At 31.3% G+C, this 19490-nt stretch overlaps 1 protein-coding gene across 3 annotated transcripts in view; it reads right to left on the reverse strand.

Moving 5' to 3' along the window:
• Positions 1 to 19490, reverse strand: part of LOC131928270 (nucleoprotein TPR) — a 29593-nt gene that overhangs the window by 6882 nt on the left and 3221 nt on the right. For all 3 annotated transcript variants that reach the window (XM_059284250.1, XM_059284249.1, XM_059284248.1), the window contains exons 2-42: positions 15944 to 16048; positions 15498 to 15571; positions 15297 to 15393; positions 15106 to 15209; positions 14905 to 15018; positions 14647 to 14697; positions 14466 to 14558; positions 14279 to 14359; positions 14006 to 14093; positions 13667 to 13735; positions 12539 to 12607; positions 12366 to 12460; positions 12193 to 12285; positions 10966 to 11070; positions 10440 to 10547; positions 9874 to 10001; positions 9681 to 9782; positions 8911 to 8995; positions 8754 to 8822; positions 8492 to 8670; positions 8318 to 8396; positions 8087 to 8230; positions 7733 to 7906; positions 7475 to 7615; positions 7276 to 7386; positions 7123 to 7195; positions 6072 to 6164; positions 5851 to 5945; positions 5367 to 5519; positions 5154 to 5288; positions 5001 to 5075; positions 4011 to 4088; positions 3687 to 3797; positions 3467 to 3585; positions 3228 to 3375; positions 2975 to 3112; positions 945 to 1129; positions 800 to 862; positions 645 to 686; positions 413 to 454; positions 73 to 274 (exon numbers count right to left, since the gene is read on the reverse strand). In XM_059284250.1, the coding sequence (XP_059140233.1) occupies positions 73 to 274; positions 413 to 454; positions 645 to 686; positions 800 to 862; positions 945 to 1129; positions 2975 to 3112; positions 3228 to 3375; positions 3467 to 3585; positions 3687 to 3797; positions 4011 to 4088; positions 5001 to 5075; positions 5154 to 5288; positions 5367 to 5519; positions 5851 to 5945; positions 6072 to 6164; positions 7123 to 7195; positions 7276 to 7386; positions 7475 to 7615; positions 7733 to 7906; positions 8087 to 8230; positions 8318 to 8396; positions 8492 to 8670; positions 8754 to 8822; positions 8911 to 8995; positions 9681 to 9782; positions 9874 to 10001; positions 10440 to 10547; positions 10966 to 11070; positions 12193 to 12285; positions 12366 to 12460; positions 12539 to 12607; positions 13667 to 13735; positions 14006 to 14093; positions 14279 to 14359; positions 14466 to 14558; positions 14647 to 14697; positions 14905 to 15018; positions 15106 to 15209; positions 15297 to 15393; positions 15498 to 15571; positions 15944 to 16048 (4310 nt within the window). The remainder of the gene's footprint in view (positions 1 to 72; positions 275 to 412; positions 455 to 644; positions 687 to 799; positions 863 to 944; positions 1130 to 2974; positions 3113 to 3227; positions 3376 to 3466; positions 3586 to 3686; positions 3798 to 4010; positions 4089 to 5000; positions 5076 to 5153; positions 5289 to 5366; positions 5520 to 5850; positions 5946 to 6071; positions 6165 to 7122; positions 7196 to 7275; positions 7387 to 7474; positions 7616 to 7732; positions 7907 to 8086; positions 8231 to 8317; positions 8397 to 8491; positions 8671 to 8753; positions 8823 to 8910; positions 8996 to 9680; positions 9783 to 9873; positions 10002 to 10439; positions 10548 to 10965; positions 11071 to 12192; positions 12286 to 12365; positions 12461 to 12538; positions 12608 to 13666; positions 13736 to 14005; positions 14094 to 14278; positions 14360 to 14465; positions 14559 to 14646; positions 14698 to 14904; positions 15019 to 15105; positions 15210 to 15296; positions 15394 to 15497; positions 15572 to 15943; positions 16049 to 19490) is intronic.

Here is a 19490-nt window from a genome sequence, read left to right on the forward strand (position 1 = left end):
TTATATAAAAACACAATCTTCTTTTTTAAATATGAATACATTTTTTATATTTGAGTTAACTCTTCAACATACACTTTCAAGTGAGGCCAAGGTAACTCTATCAGTCTCCTGACCCGCAGCTTTAGCCTTAACATCTTCCAACTCTTTTGTCGTTTTCTCTGCTTGTTCCTTGTACTTGCGACCAATTTGTTTCAAACGATTTATTGTTGTAGTTTTTTCTTCAGCTTCTTTGGTTTTTTCTTCAAGTTGTTTCTTTAATGTTGTAGCCTCTTGACTGTAACACAATTATTTTATAATTAAAAGTCCAATAATAACAAAATGAATACTAATATTACTAAGTAACCATTTTTGCTATTTAGAAAATATGTCAGTTTTTATAAAGATTTATACTACTTTGTTAAGAATATAATACCTTGTTTTAGAAGATTCTTGCTTGATGTTATTCAGCTCTGTTCTGTAATATAAAAATTGTATTTATAATTTTAAAAAGACATTACAAATGAATTTAAAACAACTGATCATTGAAGTGAGCTATTGCTAGTTGTTGATGCTTTAATACAGTGATATTTTAGAAAAAACTTACTGAAGTGAATTGTTACTAATTGTCGATGCTTTGGTACAGTGATATTTAAGAGAAAACTTACTGAAGTGAGTTGTTGCTAGTTGTTAATCTGCTCAGCTCATTCCTAAAATAAAAGTATAAGTATGTAAATATAACTAGATCTATGTTCTCAAATAGCAAGAAATAATCCTAAAACAATACTGCTATAACAAGTGACAAGTGGTGAACACATCTTACTTATGCTTGAAGCTCTCCTCTCTGGCTTGAGCTAATTGTTTTCTCAGGTTTTCTTTTTCCTGACTGGAAAAAAATCAATTTTTTAAAAATTAAAAAAATAATTTTCTTATAATAAAACTTAAGAAATAATTTAGCTGGTATTTACATGAGCCGCTTATGTTCTTCAGGATCTGTTTTATGACTTTGTTCAATAAGACTTGTAGTTCTATTCTTCCAACGATCAAGTTCATCTTTCAAGGTATTCCTTTCAACAGTCAGTGTATCTTTTTCAGATTCAAATTCACGCAATTTGTTTTGTAAAGGTTCTATGTCAGACTCCAATTTATGTATCTGTTGATTGAGACCATTTTCAGAGTATGTCACACCAATAAAAAAAAATTAGTTTTAAAATAACTATTAAACATTTAAGTATGTGTATGCCTTAGTGTATGTATAAAAACATGGTTGTCAGACCATCGTGGTTTAATGTTGATATACATCATTACCCATAGTCAATGCACATATTATACAGGTTGAGTTTTTTGCATAGGCAACAGACATATAGCACCATATTTTATGGATTTTAAACAGTGAAAACAGCACAGTAAAACCAAATATAATCAAGTTAATCAATTTGTTTGACATCTACAGAGGAGCATTATCATTGCTCCAACTGCAAAGTTTATACATTTATAAATTGTATGTAGAAATCTATATCGCCCAGCATCATCTACCAGTTTTCTGTCATGATACATATGTTATATGCCCATAGTACAAATACAACAATTGGACCATTACATTTTAACTAGGCATGCTGCCCAGCTTCGCTTAGGCTTTCGAAAACATTGAGAATGTGAATGCTTAATTAATTCACCATAGGGTCGGTCTACGACCTCAAGAGTTATGAAGAGGTTCCTCCGTGGACATTTTTTTTTCGATTTATAGCTCATATAAGGTACCGGTCAGTCGAGGTCAGTTTTGACCCCCTCATCGTAGACTTTTCGGCCAACCGGCCCCCGTGCTCTGTCGCCCCAAGGCAAGATCCTGCCAAATTTGAAGCGCCTGCGGCGCCGGGAAGTGCCTTATCGGACACCCGACAATCTAGATCTAGATCTAGAATCCTAATTGAATTTTTTTTTTTTAAGTTTAGTCTGAGCAAAATAAAAAAAAAAAATACATTAACCAAGTTGACTTGGTGGGTCTCGAACCCGCACCACCTGCGTGGTTTATAGTACACTAACATCTCCGCTATTTAGGCACCTTATAAAATACAGAGAATGAAAGACGTATTTTAAAATCTTAACTTACGCGAATATGCCTATTCTTTCAAATTAATTTTTTTATCCCAAATTAGCCAGTTCCAAACAAAGATTTTGTATAAATAAATGTTATGAGTTTAGGCCGGAAAAATTGTATTGTATACATTTCATAGTGTACGTAGATCTAAATCAAATTTGAATGAAATAGTTCATTTCTTTTTTATTTTAAACACGGCAGATGACGTCATTAGTAAGCAATAGTGTCGTCACAGTTTTATGCGTTCTTTTACACATCTATTAATGCTTTTCCGGTTGCATAAATAATACTGTTTCTCTATATTCGAATACGCCTTGATTTTTTATTTTTCTTCTTTAAATAAAATTGTGGTTATACATTTAAAACATCTAACATATTATTTTCAACAAAAGTCCGTATAAAGTTCTCCATATATCGCTGCCGTTTCTGACGTGATGTCCGGCGAAAATTTTTTGCGGACAGAGAGAGAGAGAGAGAGAGAGATGTGCGAACGTAGCCCATTATAGTATTAGATTACAGTGGATAAAGAAGTAGTTAAGCTTTTGGATCTGCCTAAATCAAATTTGTGAGTTTGAAATTTTATTACCCAGAAATGTTCCTAGTATGAATTTTTGTTCATCCTTTTATTTTTAAAGAAATATTTGCCTTGTAGCTCATCTAGATTAAATTACTGGCTGGGTATTTATTACTAAACACTGTCTTAATATTCTGCTGATTAAGTTGTGTGAAATTATCACCAGTTGATACCTTAGTCACTACATGATATCAGTATATAAGTTTAGAAATAAACTCATCATTGTAGCCATGCCTTTTTCTTTTTTTCATTCAGATTCCAATAGGTTCAACTATCAAGAGTTAAGAAAACTCTGAATGGTGAATATTTAAATGTTTAGTAGTTACCTTAGCTTCAAGCTCTTGTTTAGCATTAAGAAGTTGGTCTCTCTCATCTCTCAATAGCTTATTGCTATCAGTAAGGACATTCAAATTGCTAACTTTTCTCATTAATTCTACTTGGTTGGCAACAGTTTCAGCATTCACCTAAAGAAAACAGTTTCATGTATTCATTATTTGTAATGTTTAGCTAACTAGAAACTAGAAACATAGCACTTTAATAATTTAACTAAATAGAATATACTACAATTTCTGACCCTACCTGAGCATTTTGTCTTTCTGACGCAAGAGCTTTATTTGATTCCTCAAGTTGCTTTTCTACATGCACAAGCTTTTGATTGACACGGTTACATTCTGTCTGCACAACCTGGAATTTAGTTTCAGCTATTTCTTTTTCTCTCCGCAGGAATCTGTATAGAGTGATCCATATTTTATTAATTTAACATGACAAAACATTTTTAGTTCATATTTCAATCATTTATGAAAGAAAAAGATTTTTACTTGATAACTTCAAGCAACTGATCTGAAGTTTTGCCCTGTTCATCACTAAATGATGTGTTGATACCTTGACCAGAATCTCGACGTGCAGATTGCTGTATGTTGATAACCTCAGAACTCAGCTAGAGACAAAATATAACAAAAGTTACCACAGGCATATTTTTTCTTGGGCAAACAGTGGATTCTTTGAAATCTTATGGTAGGCACCCACTGCAGCACTTACTTTAGCCATCTGATCATGTAGCACTGAGTTTTGTTTGGTCAGCTCTTCACACCTTGTTTCCAACATTTGTATTTCTTCCTTGTATATGCGTTCCTGCTCACACCATGAGGTCTAGAGAAATAAAGAAATCACAGTTTTAATGATACTCTGATGATACTTAATACAGCAAAAAACATTTTAAATCAGTCCTAGTTTTGGAATAAATATAGTAATACTTCATATATCCATCGGCCAATATATTTGCAATACTAGCACCATGCGTAATCAAAATATACTAAACAGCCATGCACAGCTGCTCACCTTACATCAAAATTACCAGCTTACCTTGGATTCAGTGAACTGCTTCTCGTACATAATTGTTTCTTCCTGGGATTGTTGCAGATGTTCTTGGATGTCTTCTAGCTGTAAATAAATCATTACAGAGTTTTTTGTAACATTAGCAAGTTTAGAATTTTTAGCACTAAATCTAAGAAAATGTAAATTGAAAGATAATTTATAAGCAGATAAATATGTAGACAAACTCATAAGGTTTGACAGCTTCATCAATCAAAGAGTAATTGAGGAGCTTATGTTTGGCTAGATTTCATGTTTCAGCACTTAATTACACAAACATTACAAAATCATATATTTGCGTACTCAAAGGCTGAATGGGGTAATTTGATAATAAAATAGTATGGTTGTTCAATTAGAATGAAGATTTTTTGGTGTTAAAGAAAGCATTAAATGTATCAAGTGCAGTCCTTACACACGGAGATATTTCCAAATTTAAAAATTTGTTTCTGACAATAGATAGGAACCACTTACATTGTTTAATTAGCTTTATTTCGAGATACTATCTAAATTATCCCTTTCACAACAACAGTTGTAGGAAGTCACTCATACTGGTAGACAACGTCAACTATTGGTACTGTAAACAAGTTTCTAAATACTTATTTCATACCAAGAAGTGGCAGTGAAACAAGAAGTGGCAGTGATTCTATTTTTAGACCAATGTTTGATTTGTTAGGAATGTATTACACTTCACAAAGTTCTGGCGCATCAACCAGAACCACATAAGAAAAACCACTTAACTGGGTGGGTTAATAGTAAGTTGTTTTTGCACAGAGGATTTTATGGTTACAGACTGACATTTTAGTTATTGGTACAGATGATTTTATGAGATCTACCCACATAATAAAATGTACGTTGTTACAAATTTAGTCATAAATTTTAATTTTTTTTTTCTCTAGTTTCAACAGTTTTCCATTAGTAATTGTCCTAATGCCATGTCACTATAAAAAAGTAGAGTTGAAAAGAAAAAAGTTAATAGTTTACCTGTTTTCTCACTGCTGCCAAGGCCTCAACATCAGCTGCATGTAGCATTAACTCCCTTTCATATTTATCTTGTGCCTGCAGATAGTTTCAAAAAGTTTAAAGGCTTTGTTGCTTAAGAGCTGATGAAGGATTCTAAATGAAAATGTCTACTACCTGAGATGCAAGATCAGCTTGATTCTTCAGATCTTCCTGAGCTGCCTCACAGTTGCTCAGAGCTGTTTGTTTATGGCTTAGTGCTTCTTCAAGCTCATGTCTTAGAGATGCTAGTTGGTTTCTCAAGTCACCATGCTATTCATTGCAAAAACAAAAAATGTTTTAAAATATCTGGAAAAAATTCATGTACAAATTAATAAAAACAATACTCACTAGTGAATCACTTTCACTTGAAAGTCTAACATTCTCTGCTACTGCTGATTCATGATCCTTTTCCAAAAGTTCCAAACGTTTAGCCAATATTTCTTTTTCTCGCCATGCTTCTTCAACCTTCTTTTCACAAGATTCCTGCAGTTCTCTGCTGGCCTAATTTAAGTTTTAAGGAAAACATTAAATTTTGTTGCACAAATTGAGTTTAAAATTGTATTTATTATATTTCTGGTTCAATGAAATGTGCTGACAAAAAGCACTACCTATCAGTCAATAAAAGAGTGATAGATTTTTTGGTTTTAGACAAATTTATTATACCAACACAGAATTACACGAACAGTCAATATGATGTTGTGTACTCAATGGTTGGAAGATTTCAAGAGAATATCCAATACAAAATGTTAAATTATCAGGTTGAACAAGATTTTGCTCAGATATTTTGCCATCCAAAGTTAAACTGTAAAAATCTAACTAATGAATCCATTACCTTGGCCTGGTCCTTCAGATTCTGCTCCACACTGTCAGCAATAGTCTTGTATTGATTGGCATGTTTTTTAGCAGCCTCAACTTGTTGTCTTAGGTCTAAAGGTTAGCCATAAAATTATACACACTTGTCTCTTTCATTTCCACAGTATTTTTAAATTACCAAATATTACTTCATGCTAAACCAATTATATAGTTGTACATAGGCCTAATCAATTTACTTACTTTTAATAAGAATATTCTGCTGAGCTAATTGATTCTTAAGATCTTTCACTGCCTCAGTTTCAACTCTAGAATCAACAATTGATATTCCATCCTCTAAACAAAAAATATTTCCAATTAGTTAAAAAGTCAGATGTTTATATATTTTATATTTTTTGTTTGTCTGTACAGCTTGATCAGAAAATCTGTACTATGTGTAGAACTGTAAAGTTCACATATTTATGTAAACAATAATTAATTTATTGATATATTCATTTGTAGAAACATCCCTTTATCTATAAAAGTTCAGAACAAATACTTTATTTACTTATTCTCACAACAAATCTGGAAGACCATGTTGTCCATTCAAGTTTAACGCATTATAAATCTAAATTTTCTGTCGGCTATAGCTTTAACAATAAGATTATCGATTTTCAATAGGATACGCTTGACAGTTCTACTAATTTGAGTGTACAATAAATTTATCTAGATTTACTGAATTATGCTGTCAAAGGAAAGTAGGCCAAACCAAAATTAATTACTTAAAATTAAAAACAAGTACAAAAACACAATAAATAATAGTTTCTTTACTAAACTATTTTAGTGTTTTTAAAAGACAAAAGCATGTTGGCTGAGGTAAGATGTCTTTTAATGTTTTTTTAGCTTTTTGTGACAGTGTGTAACAGCGGGAAGGGGGTAGATAAAAAGTGTCAAACAAGCGTGATGTAATTTATTAATGACCCAGAAACCCACAATTATCCAAGGATAACAGGTGGTCTCGTACTTTATAAAACTTGGGTACTTTAAACCTAAAGAAAGCAAAGTTTTCACCAATCATCAGGATTTTTCAACTTAAGAGCATCAAGTAGCTTTGTATAATGTTTATACATTATAAATATTTTGTTTCAGAGGACTTTGATAATTGTGTTCTTTCTGTACAATAGCTCCCACAAAATAATAAGGGAAAACTAATGAGTATGTTTATAAAAGTGGACCTTTTGGATAATGGTTATTCAAGAATATCATGCTTTGTGTCAAAAATACATCCAAAAAAAAAGATCTATGAACAACTCACCTTCTCCGGGCTGTTTAGAAAGATTCTCCAGTTTTAATTCAGCTGCTACAAGTTTAGCTTCACATGTACTAAGCTGCAACAGGGATATAAAAAATTAGGGACATGTTGAAAAGATACCATTGAGAATAATAAAATTCTAAGTAATATTTCTACCTCTTGTTTTACTGTCTCCAATTCAAGGATAGCATTGTCTGCTTTAGCCTGTAGAGTTGCCTGCTTCTCTTTCTCATGCTTCAGCTCTAAGTGTACAGTTTTTACAATATCCTAGATTGAATAGACATGTATATTTAATTACACTAAATAAATTTAGTTTACTATAAGAATGTATTCAAAGATACCCAATGTGACTTACTTCCCATGCTGTAGCCTGCTGAGTTTTTTCTTCTAATGAAGTTTCTAGTCGCCTTCTTAAATTGGCTACCTCTCTCTCTAGCCCCTCTATCTGATTTGAATGTCTGGTACGAGATTCAAACTCTGCTCTCTCTTGGTTATTCTTCCAACAAAAGATTATTCTTATTATATTAAAAGTAATTAAAATCTTTTTTCAAACAAAATATATGAGCATTGTATTTAAAGAAATATGAATGCATAGAGACTGAATGCAAGTTACCTGTATTGCCTGTAAACTGGTCATCAACAAAGTCTGTGACGTTTGTTCCCTGCGAATACTTTCCAAATCCAACCTTAAACGTTTTTCTTGGTTTTTCAGTAATTCTTTTTCAGCTTTTAGATTTTCTACCTGGACTTGCCATCTAGCAACATTTTCTTGGGCAGCCATCAACTCCTGGAAATAAATAATTTTTATTACTAAGGATAATGACCATCTTCAGTATTGATACATGCAAATCTTTCTTAATCATACTCTTTAGGGTATTTTATCTAGACATTTCAGATTTGTTAAAAAATTATTAGTTAAATGAATTATACAAAATTACAGAAAAAATATGTGTCTAAAAGTAGTTACTTCTTTAAGATGAGCAACTGCTGATTCATGTCTTAAAATAGTAGCAGCTGACTGGTGGTTTCTCTCCTGTAGCAGATCTATTTCTTTCTTATAACCTGCTGCATTGTTCTGGACTATCTTGTAGCGGTCAGTAGCAAATTCCAGCTGGATGAGAGCATTTTGGAAACATTATTTTACTATGAATGTATTGTTAAAGTTTAAACTGACCTTTGTTGTAGTCAAGGCACATACCTGTGTAGAGAGCTTAGTGTTTGCTACTCGCATGTCAGAAAGGTTCTGACGCATCTTTTCTAAAGTCTCATTTTGTATCCTGTCATAAATTTAAAAGAGACATGCAAATAAGTTTTACTGAAAATATATATGTAAATGAGTTAGCCAAGAAATATGGGTCCAAAAGCAACATACTTTTCATTTTCCATTTTATCTTTTTTATAGGCTTCAAACTCTGCTTTAAGCTCATTCAGTGCATTTTTGGTATCTTCAAGTTCTTTTTTGGAAGTGTCGTCAGATTTAATATCCTGTGCCGCAACAGCCTTAGACATACTGGAAACTGGTGTTGATGTAACAAGGGCTGCATGAGGAAGCTAAAGAAATACAGAAATGTTAGCACTCAAATTTGATCAACACTCTAGAACATTAAAATATGTTAAATAACACATGAACAAACCTCTGAACAAGTGCCACTTTGTTGTAAAAGAACTCTGTACATATCTCTTTGTCTGACAATGGACTCCACCTGTTGATTGTTAATATTTATCAATGAAAAGCATTGACAAAGGCAAAAATACGAGGACTGGGTGTAAGATAGTCATGAAAAAATTTACCAGTTCAGCTTGTCTGGCACGTGCATCTTTTAAATGTTCTAACTCTGTCATGGTAAAATCAAGCTGTTCTTTTAATTCCCTTGTTCTGAGAAGAAGTCAAGATGAATTAGCTCAAAACATAGTGAGAAAGAACATGTGACAATGCTAAAATGAACAGAAATATTTAGAAATATTTAGAATCAGTAAACTGATGTGATGCAATAATACTATCCCATCTATGCTAGTGTTGAATAATATTTTGATATCGTTGAAATAAAACAGTCTTAGACACTAAAAAACATAAAACCTTTTTTAATTTAAAACTTTTTTCTTTCAATCATATTTTCCATTTAGCAAATAGTAAAGTTGATAGGTCTACTAGCTATGGTTTTACTTTCCTGTTAAACCAGAGACTGACAGAAAAGCAATGAAATATTCAATTATTTTTTAAACCTTCACTGGTGATGATCCAATACCATTAACTCTTTAAGACTGTAACAATGCTCCCAACAGTCGACAGAGTGAAATTTTTTTAACACTGATATTCACGTTGCCACGAAATAAAATTAACAAAAATTAAAGTATTTATGCTAATACTAATCCAATCCATGATTTTTGTAGCAAAGATGGATGTACTTTTGTTTTCTATGAATAAGAAATTGAATTTACTAATATTTTAGTGTTTTACAGAATCTTAATTAAGAAGCATTTGTATAAAAAAAAAATTTAATTTTAAAGAGAAACATTTAATATAGTCTTTTATTGACAGTAATCATGTTAAAAAATATTACTTTTCTGCTGTTGCATCATTTTCTTCTTGTTCCTTTTTATCACTGAGCTCTCTACAAACTTCAATCAAGCGCTGGTTTTGCTGCTGTAACTCTTCTATGTTTCTAGAACAAACAAAAAATTCAATTAATAATGAGAATACATAAAGATCATACTACTGACATTTCATTTTAAATGCCTGACAGTTTTATTTACCTAAATGTGACAAGTTTTTCAGTAATAATATTAGATGAACTGGAGACTTCAGAAGATGACACGTCCATCTCATCTCTAATTACTCTTCCCCCTCCAAGTTCTTCCACCTCTTTCAGTAGATGTCGCACCTACAATTTAAGAACAAAAACTTTTTTTCTTTCTTAATAAATTACCAAATACAAAACTTGTGTTTAAAAATAGTGCATGGGCTATCTTGTCATTAAAAGTCAGAGATCTAACTGACCATTGAGGAGAAATCTTCAAAAAGTATGATAGGGATGACACAATAGTTAAAATTCCCCAACAGTTAAGGTATTTCCATGATTATTCAAGCGAAATAAAAATAATTTAAATGCAAATTTGTAACTATTGGGCCCTGACATATAAGATGGTAAAAAAATTATTGATGTTCAGTTTGTTACCCTAGCCTTATGCTATTTATTTTTCGCTTGAGTCGCTTGATTGTTTCCCGAGTTCACATAAGCTTAAAAATTAGTAGGCCTATAGCAGATTTCAAGGCATGAACAACTGCTATTTAAAAGAGTTACATCTCAGAAAGGTCAAACCTGTTTCCCCAGATCACTGACTGACTGCTGATACTTGACACATTCCCTCTGAACGTGTCCATATCTACTCCTCATATCATCAGCATCTGTTCTTAATCTTTCACATTCCTGCAAAAAGTTATACAAATATTTGATTAAGCAAAAAATGAAGGTGTAAATGAAATGTATTAGTAAAATTTGTTATATTAAAAAAAATGTCACACTGCCAGACTGAAATAATTGATTTAGTTAATGAGTAACAATGAGAAATTTGTAAGTTCCTGTCTTGGTTGCATCCATAAACTAATTTTTTTGTTCTGTTTATCTTTTGCAATTTACAATCTACTCATGTCCATACCTACATGCTGGGAGAACTGACATACCAAGTACAATTATTGACAATATTTCATGAACAAACATTCATTAAAAAAATTAAACTAACTTCGTTATTTTTGTGGTCTTTATTTTATTTGTTGAGAGCCTGTCAAAATTTTAGGGTCAGGAGCTAAGAGTTAAAGGGTTAAGCTTTAAAAAAAAATTATCTTACCAACATGGTAGAATCTAACTGTGAGGTCATCTGTTCAATACTGGTAAGAGCTGTTTCATAATCTTCTCTTTGCTTCTTGAGTAGGGGAGCTTTCTCTTGTATCTCCTTAAAAATTAAAAATAAAACATGATTATATTCAGCCTAGGTGATGTGATCAGATTTTTGAAGTTCTAATGTATTGCAATTAATAAGGCACTGACTTAAAAAGCACATTATTTTACAAAATAATAGCTTAAGACTCCTTTTTAATAGTCCTTTTTAACTGTAATTTTTCCCTTTAATTAGTTAATTTTATTTCACTAATATGAAACTGCTAATGATCTATTGTCTTTCAATTAAATTATTATAAAAATGCTTACACAGTTCCTGAAGTCTGAGAAGCTTGTTAATTAGCTTAATGGAATTATAACTTAACATAGGTCTATTCTTAAGATTATTTATTCCATCTAATAAGCCTAATCATATTATTATGTTAAGACACCCCTCTCCTTCTAACCACCAATGTCAACCTCCCAACCCTTTAAAAGCACAATCTCAATAATGAACTTTTTAATTTATATATGAGTTTGCACAAATAGCTAAAATCTATTGGTTCTATTATTTACTTACAATAATGTATTGGAAATACAAAAATATTTTACAAAAAAATAAACATTGTGGTAGTAGCTAAATCAGTATAGTTTATAAATAGCTTTTCTGTTTCCCAAAACAAGATGCGAAGGAGTCATTGTGAGTTTACATACAATTATAAATCAGCTGGCATATAGCATGTCATAATATAAAACAGGTTCTCTGGGTAATTGTAGGCTAGAATTTAGCGATTGCTCATTCAAGGGGAGGGATAGGGGGGGGGGGGGTGTTAGACTAGTAAAGGGCTAATTAATCATGGTTTTAAAATTATATTTGAGATTTAGAAATTAAAACTAGCATAGTGGGGGAAATGGTAAAGGGAATATCTAACACTAGCAGTAAGAACAACCAGATAAGTACCTTTACCTAGATTATACCTACAACACAGATTAGTGGTAAAGAAACCAGGCTCTAAGATTTTATAAAATACTTCTTTCCTATTTTCTAAAAAATGTAACTAAAAAATATCCAGACACTTAGAGGCTAAAATTCAACTTTAATGATAAATTTATAAATTTAAAAAAAAAACTGCTGAAATTCAGAGTCATCCCTAATAAAAAATAGATATCATGCTAGTTATATCTGTAATCTACTAACCTGGAGGATCTGCTCTAAGTAAGAGTTGAGTCTTTTATTTTCTTCTCTTTCTTCACTGAGTTCATCTGTTGCTTGTACATATTCATTATAAATCTGAAAGAAAATATTTTAAATTCCATATATGTTTAAAATGTCAACCCGAACTTATAACCCAGCATGAAGAAAATATTTACCTGTGTAAGAGACATGCCTGATTTGAGCAGCTTGCTGGTAGCAGCAGCTGATGGAGACAGTGATTCAACTGCCTCTTCTGATAATGTGACAGCACCTGTCAGATGGAATTTATATTAATTAAAGCAACCACTTATTAAAATTGCAGACATAATTGTTTAGAATTTGTACATACCTTTTTTAAGAGCTAACATAAGATCATTAGCATTTTTTAATTCTTGTTGTAGTTTTGAAATTAAGTCATCTGAAAAAAAAAGTTAATGTTATTAAGGTACTAGCCATCTCTGCCAGGCTTCTGTGAAAAACCATAACTTGTGTGTTTCTTAAGCAACATATACCTGGGATTGCCCGGGTTTAGAAAAGATATTATTTTTCCAATTAAATGTCTATAAGCAAATATGGCCATTTGAGAAAATAACACTTAACCCTAAACCTAACTCTAACCAACCAAAACACCCCAAATAGCACCCTAGATTCAATTTAGTGAAGAACTATAGTAACCCTTCTTATCCTTAGTCTATCGTGCTGTTCAAAATGAACATATGTACCATAATACAATATAGCCGGGCAACAAATCGCACTCTGCCGGGGGCCCAGCGGATGCACCTGATTCAATTTAGATGACTATAATACCCCATCTTATCCGCAAACGGAAAGATAAAAATAGAGGACATTTAGGAATGGCTTCTTAACTGTTATTGATTAAACATAATAATTAGTAAACAGTACATTCAGTGTATAAAATAAATAAAAGGTAGTATTTAAATTACCCCTGTTTTACCTAGCACATTTCACTTTATCAATCCATGCTAATTATATAACTTTTTCCAACACCAAAACAAACTAATAAAAAGAAATTTTTTTCCAGATGTAATGTTTTTTTGTGATCTATCAAGGAATGTTATTGGTACTAAGGGAAGCAATTTGTACACTTTTTCAGACACACAATTAGAATCTCTGTGAAGGGGGATATATATTAATTGAATATTGTTCTTTCGCCATTACGGAAATCAATATGATAAGTTTGGAAAATGAAACTTTTAATGAAACCATCAATATTGATATTTTTAGGCCTCAGTTTAGATAGTAGTACAAAAATGAATACTTTAAAATATTACACAATGGGGGTCAATTTTTTTTACTATATGCATGTCTTCCACAAATATACATACAGAGCCAGGGTCCATTTGAGCTTTATATATTAGATGTCTTAAAATGAACAGTCAATTTTACAAAGAAACCTTAAACTTAACAAGAAAAACAAAAATTAAAAATATGTCAAATTATTCTGATGAAATTTTACCTTTTTCTTTTAGTAATGCTTCCTGTTGACTGACTTCCTTCAACTTTTCTGTTTCTAGCTCAGTATAAGCTGATTGCAAAAAGTGTAAAAAATAGAACTAATTGCACTTTATATTCAAATATATTTGGTTTTAAAGTTTATAACTTATTACCTTATTCCTTGGAGTATTTGTATGAAACAATTTTATTTTTACCAAATGACTTAAAATGCCAAGAAATTTTTTTTTTACTGACATAATTCTAACAGTCAACCTTTTGTTTAAATGTTATGGCTTTAGTATAAGGTAACTGATAAAAAAAATGTACCAACAATTTTTTGAGACATATTACTGTAGCTTACCAGAAGAGGCTTCTTTAAGAAGCTTGCGAAGTTCTTCAACAGCACCAGTTAACTCTGTTACCTTTTCATCATTTTCTTCAGCTGAAACCTTAATAAAGTCATCATTACAATATTACTAAATAAAAATATCCCACATATACCTACATTTATCATTTTTTTATAACTTTTTCTTTTTGATCAATAGGTTTGCGATAATGCATTAAATCCTTAGCTAAAACAGTTTTTTAACAACCGCTACCACCATCACAGAAAACCAGAATCTTTAGCCAATACCTTGTAAAGGTCTGTTAACCTTTTTTGAACAGCGAGTTCTTGCCTAAACTGTTCTTCCAACTGGACTTGTGCATCTCTCTCCTGATTTAAAAAAATTTAAATCATACCAATCATCAGAAAAAATATGTAAAACATAGCTACAATTTATATTATTTCAGTAAATTAATAAAAACAGTATTCAATTTACATCTTTGAGTTTCTGATTTAGGGAATCCATTTTAGTATTCTGTTCCTCTGCTGTCTCTTTGAGAGTATTAACAAGAGTCTGGAAGTGTGAAAGCTGAAGAAAAAAAATGCCATTTTAGAGTACATAATTAAAGTTGTTAATCTGGTCATAATAAACAGTGGAAGATTGTACTTTAAATTACCTCTTGTGTCTTTTCCTCCAGCTGTGATTGAATTTCAAGTAAATGGCTAGTCTGTAAATAATATAAATTTCATTCTATACATTCTTTTCAAAAACTTTATTTTCAAATTCTAGCAACCCAAGTATTTAAGTATTTGCTTTTAAATCTACTTTTCAGCCGTAAGCTTTTTGTCTAATAAAAATGTACATAAAAAAAAAAACAATTAATGATTTCCTTAAGTAAAAAGTCTTTTCTAAATACATAACTTTAAAAATTTACCTTTTCTTTTCGCACATTGCTCAGCTGATTCGTTTTTTCGGTAAGTTGATCATTAAACCATTCAACTTGCTTTTCAAGCTGTTCTTTTTCTTTTTCAAGTCTTTTCTCTCTGTACTGGAAGCAGAAATTAAAACATCTCGGCTGACAACCAATTTTTCAAGAATAAAATGCAACATATAAGCAATATAAATCAAATAATACCTCTCTAGAAACTTCCTCGGCTTGAATTTCACTTAGCCGTGCTTGGGCTTCACATTTTTCATTATTAGCTGAAGTTAACTTTTTGCTGATTTCATTTAATTCCTCTGAATTAAATAAAGCATTGTTATTTTTAATTTTTTTTAAGAATGTTTTTAATGGAATAATAATAAATTTCTTAAAATATTACTTACCATTTAATCTATCGATTTCTTTGTTACGCTTATTAGCAATAATTGTCAAGTCTCGCTTTTCATTTTCAAGCAGCTGAATAGTACTTTTGTATTCATGCTGAAGAAAATTTTTCAAAGGAACAATTTTTATGTAGTTACCAACATTTTGTAAAAAAAAAGTTTAAAAACTGCATGAAATAAACTTAAGCTGTTGATACTTACTTCAGACGACTGTAAAATTTCCCAGCTCTCTTGCAACTCATGAAGCTTTTTGGTAGTCTCAGCATATTTCGACTCTGAAAACAAAAAATTTTGCATTTTAAATATTGCTGCCTAGTCATGAAAAGGTACATTTAAGCAAAATTGTAATAGATTTGTTTGTTTCTATCGATTATTTCTTATTTATAATTGCAACCTTTGTTTCAAGTTATATGTAATCTAGTTTTGTAATACATTGGTTTGCATTCTACTTATTCAATCTAGAAAAACTATTAAGTTTAATTTTTTTAATGGTTTCAATAATAGTTAATGGTAATACTAAAATAATCAGCTCTATAAATAAAATTGTTTTGAAAACAGCAATCACTCAATTTAAAAGTTAATTAACTAATATTAGCATTTTTGAGATTCACACACAAAATATTAAATCCATTAATGATAATACATACCCAACTCAGTCAGTTTCTCTTGAAGAATTTGTCTATGAGAGGTCTCTGTTTCTAGCTTTCCATTGCTTGTTATTAACTGCTTTTCAATGTCAAAATACTGTTGTTCTACACACACACACAAAAAAACAATTTAAAAATAAATTTTGAAATTTACAATCAGAAAATGACAGCTGAAAAACTATGTTTATGCAGTGCATACTTTGCGTCCTTTACCATAAATTATCGTTAAAAACTAATACCGCATAAATATTGCCCACAAAGCTTCCAAAGATATTGTTCTATCAATCAATATCAACAAAATCACCAAACAACGTCTCGTTATGGAGATTATCAACAGCGAAGATCAAATATGCATTGCTCTGTACAAATCTGTTTTCCACCATTTCTAGAAATGAGTTTGTCTATAAGTTAAGTAGGACCTATTAAAAAAATTTTAATCTATTTTAAAAGCCTATTTAAATTCACTATTTAAGTATTTATTATAACAACACAGGCATAAATAAAGAACATTTAGATGACACTAAAAAACCAGGTAAATTTAATTCTATGTGCATTTTCTTCTGGCTAGATTCTATAATCGGTCAATTAAGTGAAAGCCACTGAGTTCCCAAGTATCCTCCTATAATATTGTTGACATGGATAAAATTCATTTTTTCCTGTTTTCTTTAACTTGCTTTCGCGTCTGTTTTTCCAATCAAATCTTGCGATCGAAAAAAGGGACATAACCTAGTAATTGTAATTTGATAAAAACAAGGTTCGGTACTTTCCTTCTTGTGGCTTACTGAAGGAGCGAGCACGCGATTGGCTGAGTAATGGTCACGCGGTGTTTGTGTACCCAAAAAAAAAGTGAATGCGAGAAGATAAAATCGATAGCAAGATTTGAATGCAAACAAACAGACAAAGACTAAAAAGTAGAAAATAATTATCATTAAAAAAGTTTTTAAAAACCCACGTTTTCTGATTGAACTAAAAAGTAGAAAATAAATGCTATACATCACAATAATGCAACCGATCACTCTACTATAAGCGATGAAAAACGTGGGGCGCCGTGATTTTCTTACAGTTTCTAATACTGTTGACTCTCTACAAGCTCCCTAATAAAAGTCAATAGTATTATCTAATCAATAGTAATATAACTTTTACATCTTATATTAACAATGACAGATAAAAAACTTTTACTTCGGCGCCCCACGTTTTTCATCGCTTATAGTAGAGTGATTGCTTGCATTATTGTGATGTATAGCATTTATTTTCTACTTTTTAGTTCAATCAGAAAACGTGGGTTTTTAAAAACTTTTTTAATGATAATTATTAATATATACGGACTTCATGGCAGCAGTAAAAAATAAATAATAAAGCCTAAAATTAATTCAGAAATTTAATATTTTTAGAATCAATGTTATTAAAGTTGAAAATCCAGATAACTTGAAAATAATTTTTTGAGTTTAAGGCTACATTTCTATTTATTTTCATCAAGCTGAAGTTATAACCCCGATGTTTCACTTTCGTAAGACAAACATTGATTGGCTGTAAAGGAACTCGATTTCTGACTGCCCCACTTTATAGTTATTTTGTTTACTTTGCAGATCAAGTTTTTAAATAACAATGCAAATTTAAACACCATGACCTAGTTTTTCTATTTTTAGCTTACAATGTGTACAATAAAATTTATGGCGACCTATCGAATAGCAGGATGCCATTGTTTATGTTGCCATTACACGTGAAAACCAAATTGTTTTTGCTTTTTTTTTAATTTTTATTTCGTTACCAAAAATATTTACTCTTTAAGCCCGTAAATATTTTCACGTTTTAACGGAATTATTTTTTTTCCCTCGTTTTTTTTTTCAGTACCCCTGCGGCTAAATGACCCATATCTTTTTACCTGTTAATTTAAAACCCACACATTATTGATAAAAATTAATCGTAATTGAATACCCTACACACTGATATAAATTTTAAGGAATTATTTATTTATTGAAGAAAGATAATTACTTAGTTTTAAAGAAGAAAAAATAAAGAGTTGTGCAAAATTTACAATTCTGTCGGGAAAATTAATAATAAGAATAACTTTTCATGTATTCTTATTCATAGAAAACGAAAGAACGTCCATTTATCTACGAAAATCATGGATCGGATTAGTCTTAGTATAAATACTTTAATTTTTGTTAATTTTATAATGCGGCGGCGTAAACGTTTAGACGCGGCCGCTGAACGGCATTTTGCAATGTTAAAAAATGCTGTTTTTCGAGTTGGTTTACAAAAAAAAAAATTCTATAAAATACAAAATCGATCTAACGAGAAAACTACAAGAAGTAAATACAACGAAAAATGGCCGCTCTAGCGTTATCATGACCTACATTTACGATTATAAACTTGGATTCCGAAAAACAACGAATTAAATATAGAAAATTTTATCAAACGCTGGGAGCGTCGTTACGGTATGGCAGGCCGGCAGACCGACCGCTGGGAGCGTCGTTACGGTCTTAAAGAGTTAAAAACATCAAATACTAGTCTGGCGCATTGCTTAGATGGTAGGATTGACCTCTGACCCTGAAACGTCACGCGTCGTTTTCTGACGGGTTTTACGTTTATTTTAGGGGTCCCATCCACGACAAATGAAAAAACTGTTTATATCGCAAATTCTCATCATTATTTTAATGCAAATTGCTAATAAAATGGATAATATGCCTTAGAATGCCAGAAAAAATCGCAAGATTCGTGGTTGTAAATAATGAGAGCATGTCCAGTGGAGCACTCTCCGTAAAAACTGAACCGCCGCCAAAAACGACCGACTAACGGGGAAAACGGCTCAACTAACTGTACATTAATATATAATTGATATATTTATCATGTATATTTTCAGTATTTTTGATTACTTTTTCCAAAATCTCACTCGAGGATGAGGTACCCCCGCTGACATTTCTATCCGCTATTTTTAGTATCATGACGTCATTGTTACGCTAGTTACCTCACAGAAACAACTGTTTTTGTTTTTTGCGGAATGAACTGTTAAATCTAGTATTTTAATTATAATTCAATTGTAGCATGTGCGGAAAAAGTAAAATTATGGACATTATTATTGTATTAGTAATTTTATTAGTATATTGATTTTTTTTCTTCACTGTGGGCCGACAGTTGCTGCATTCGTGACCTGTGGTTAACCTCGCCGTCAACGCTGCGTGGCCTATTCGTTTATATAATCAGTGATGCTCGTTCAGTGGCCTTTTTCAAAGCTAGGCCTAATTACGGGCGATTTTTAGACTTAATTGATCGGCCGTTAGCCTTTTTCATTGCTGCGTATTTTAAAAAATGCTCGTTCAGCGGCCTTTTTTTTTGCGCTAAATAATCTGTTTACGGGCATTTTAAACGTTTATTTATTTATTTTTTTTTTAAGCTAGACGTAGATCTAGTTTTTAAAAAAATAATTTTTATACAGCTGGCTGTCTAGCATGCCTGATAATGATATGTGAACTTTTAAAAAAATGACCGAACTTTAAAAAAAAATGTCCAGAAGTAGGGAAGTAGGTCTGTTTTTCAATTTGCTTGA

This window comes from Physella acuta, unplaced genomic scaffold (genome assembly GCF_028476545.2).
Source record: "Physella acuta isolate Inbredline_101_S28 unplaced genomic scaffold, ASM2847654v3 ptg001480l, whole genome shotgun sequence".
In the NCBI taxonomy this organism is placed as follows: Eukaryota; Metazoa; Mollusca; class Gastropoda; family Physidae; genus Physella; species Physella acuta.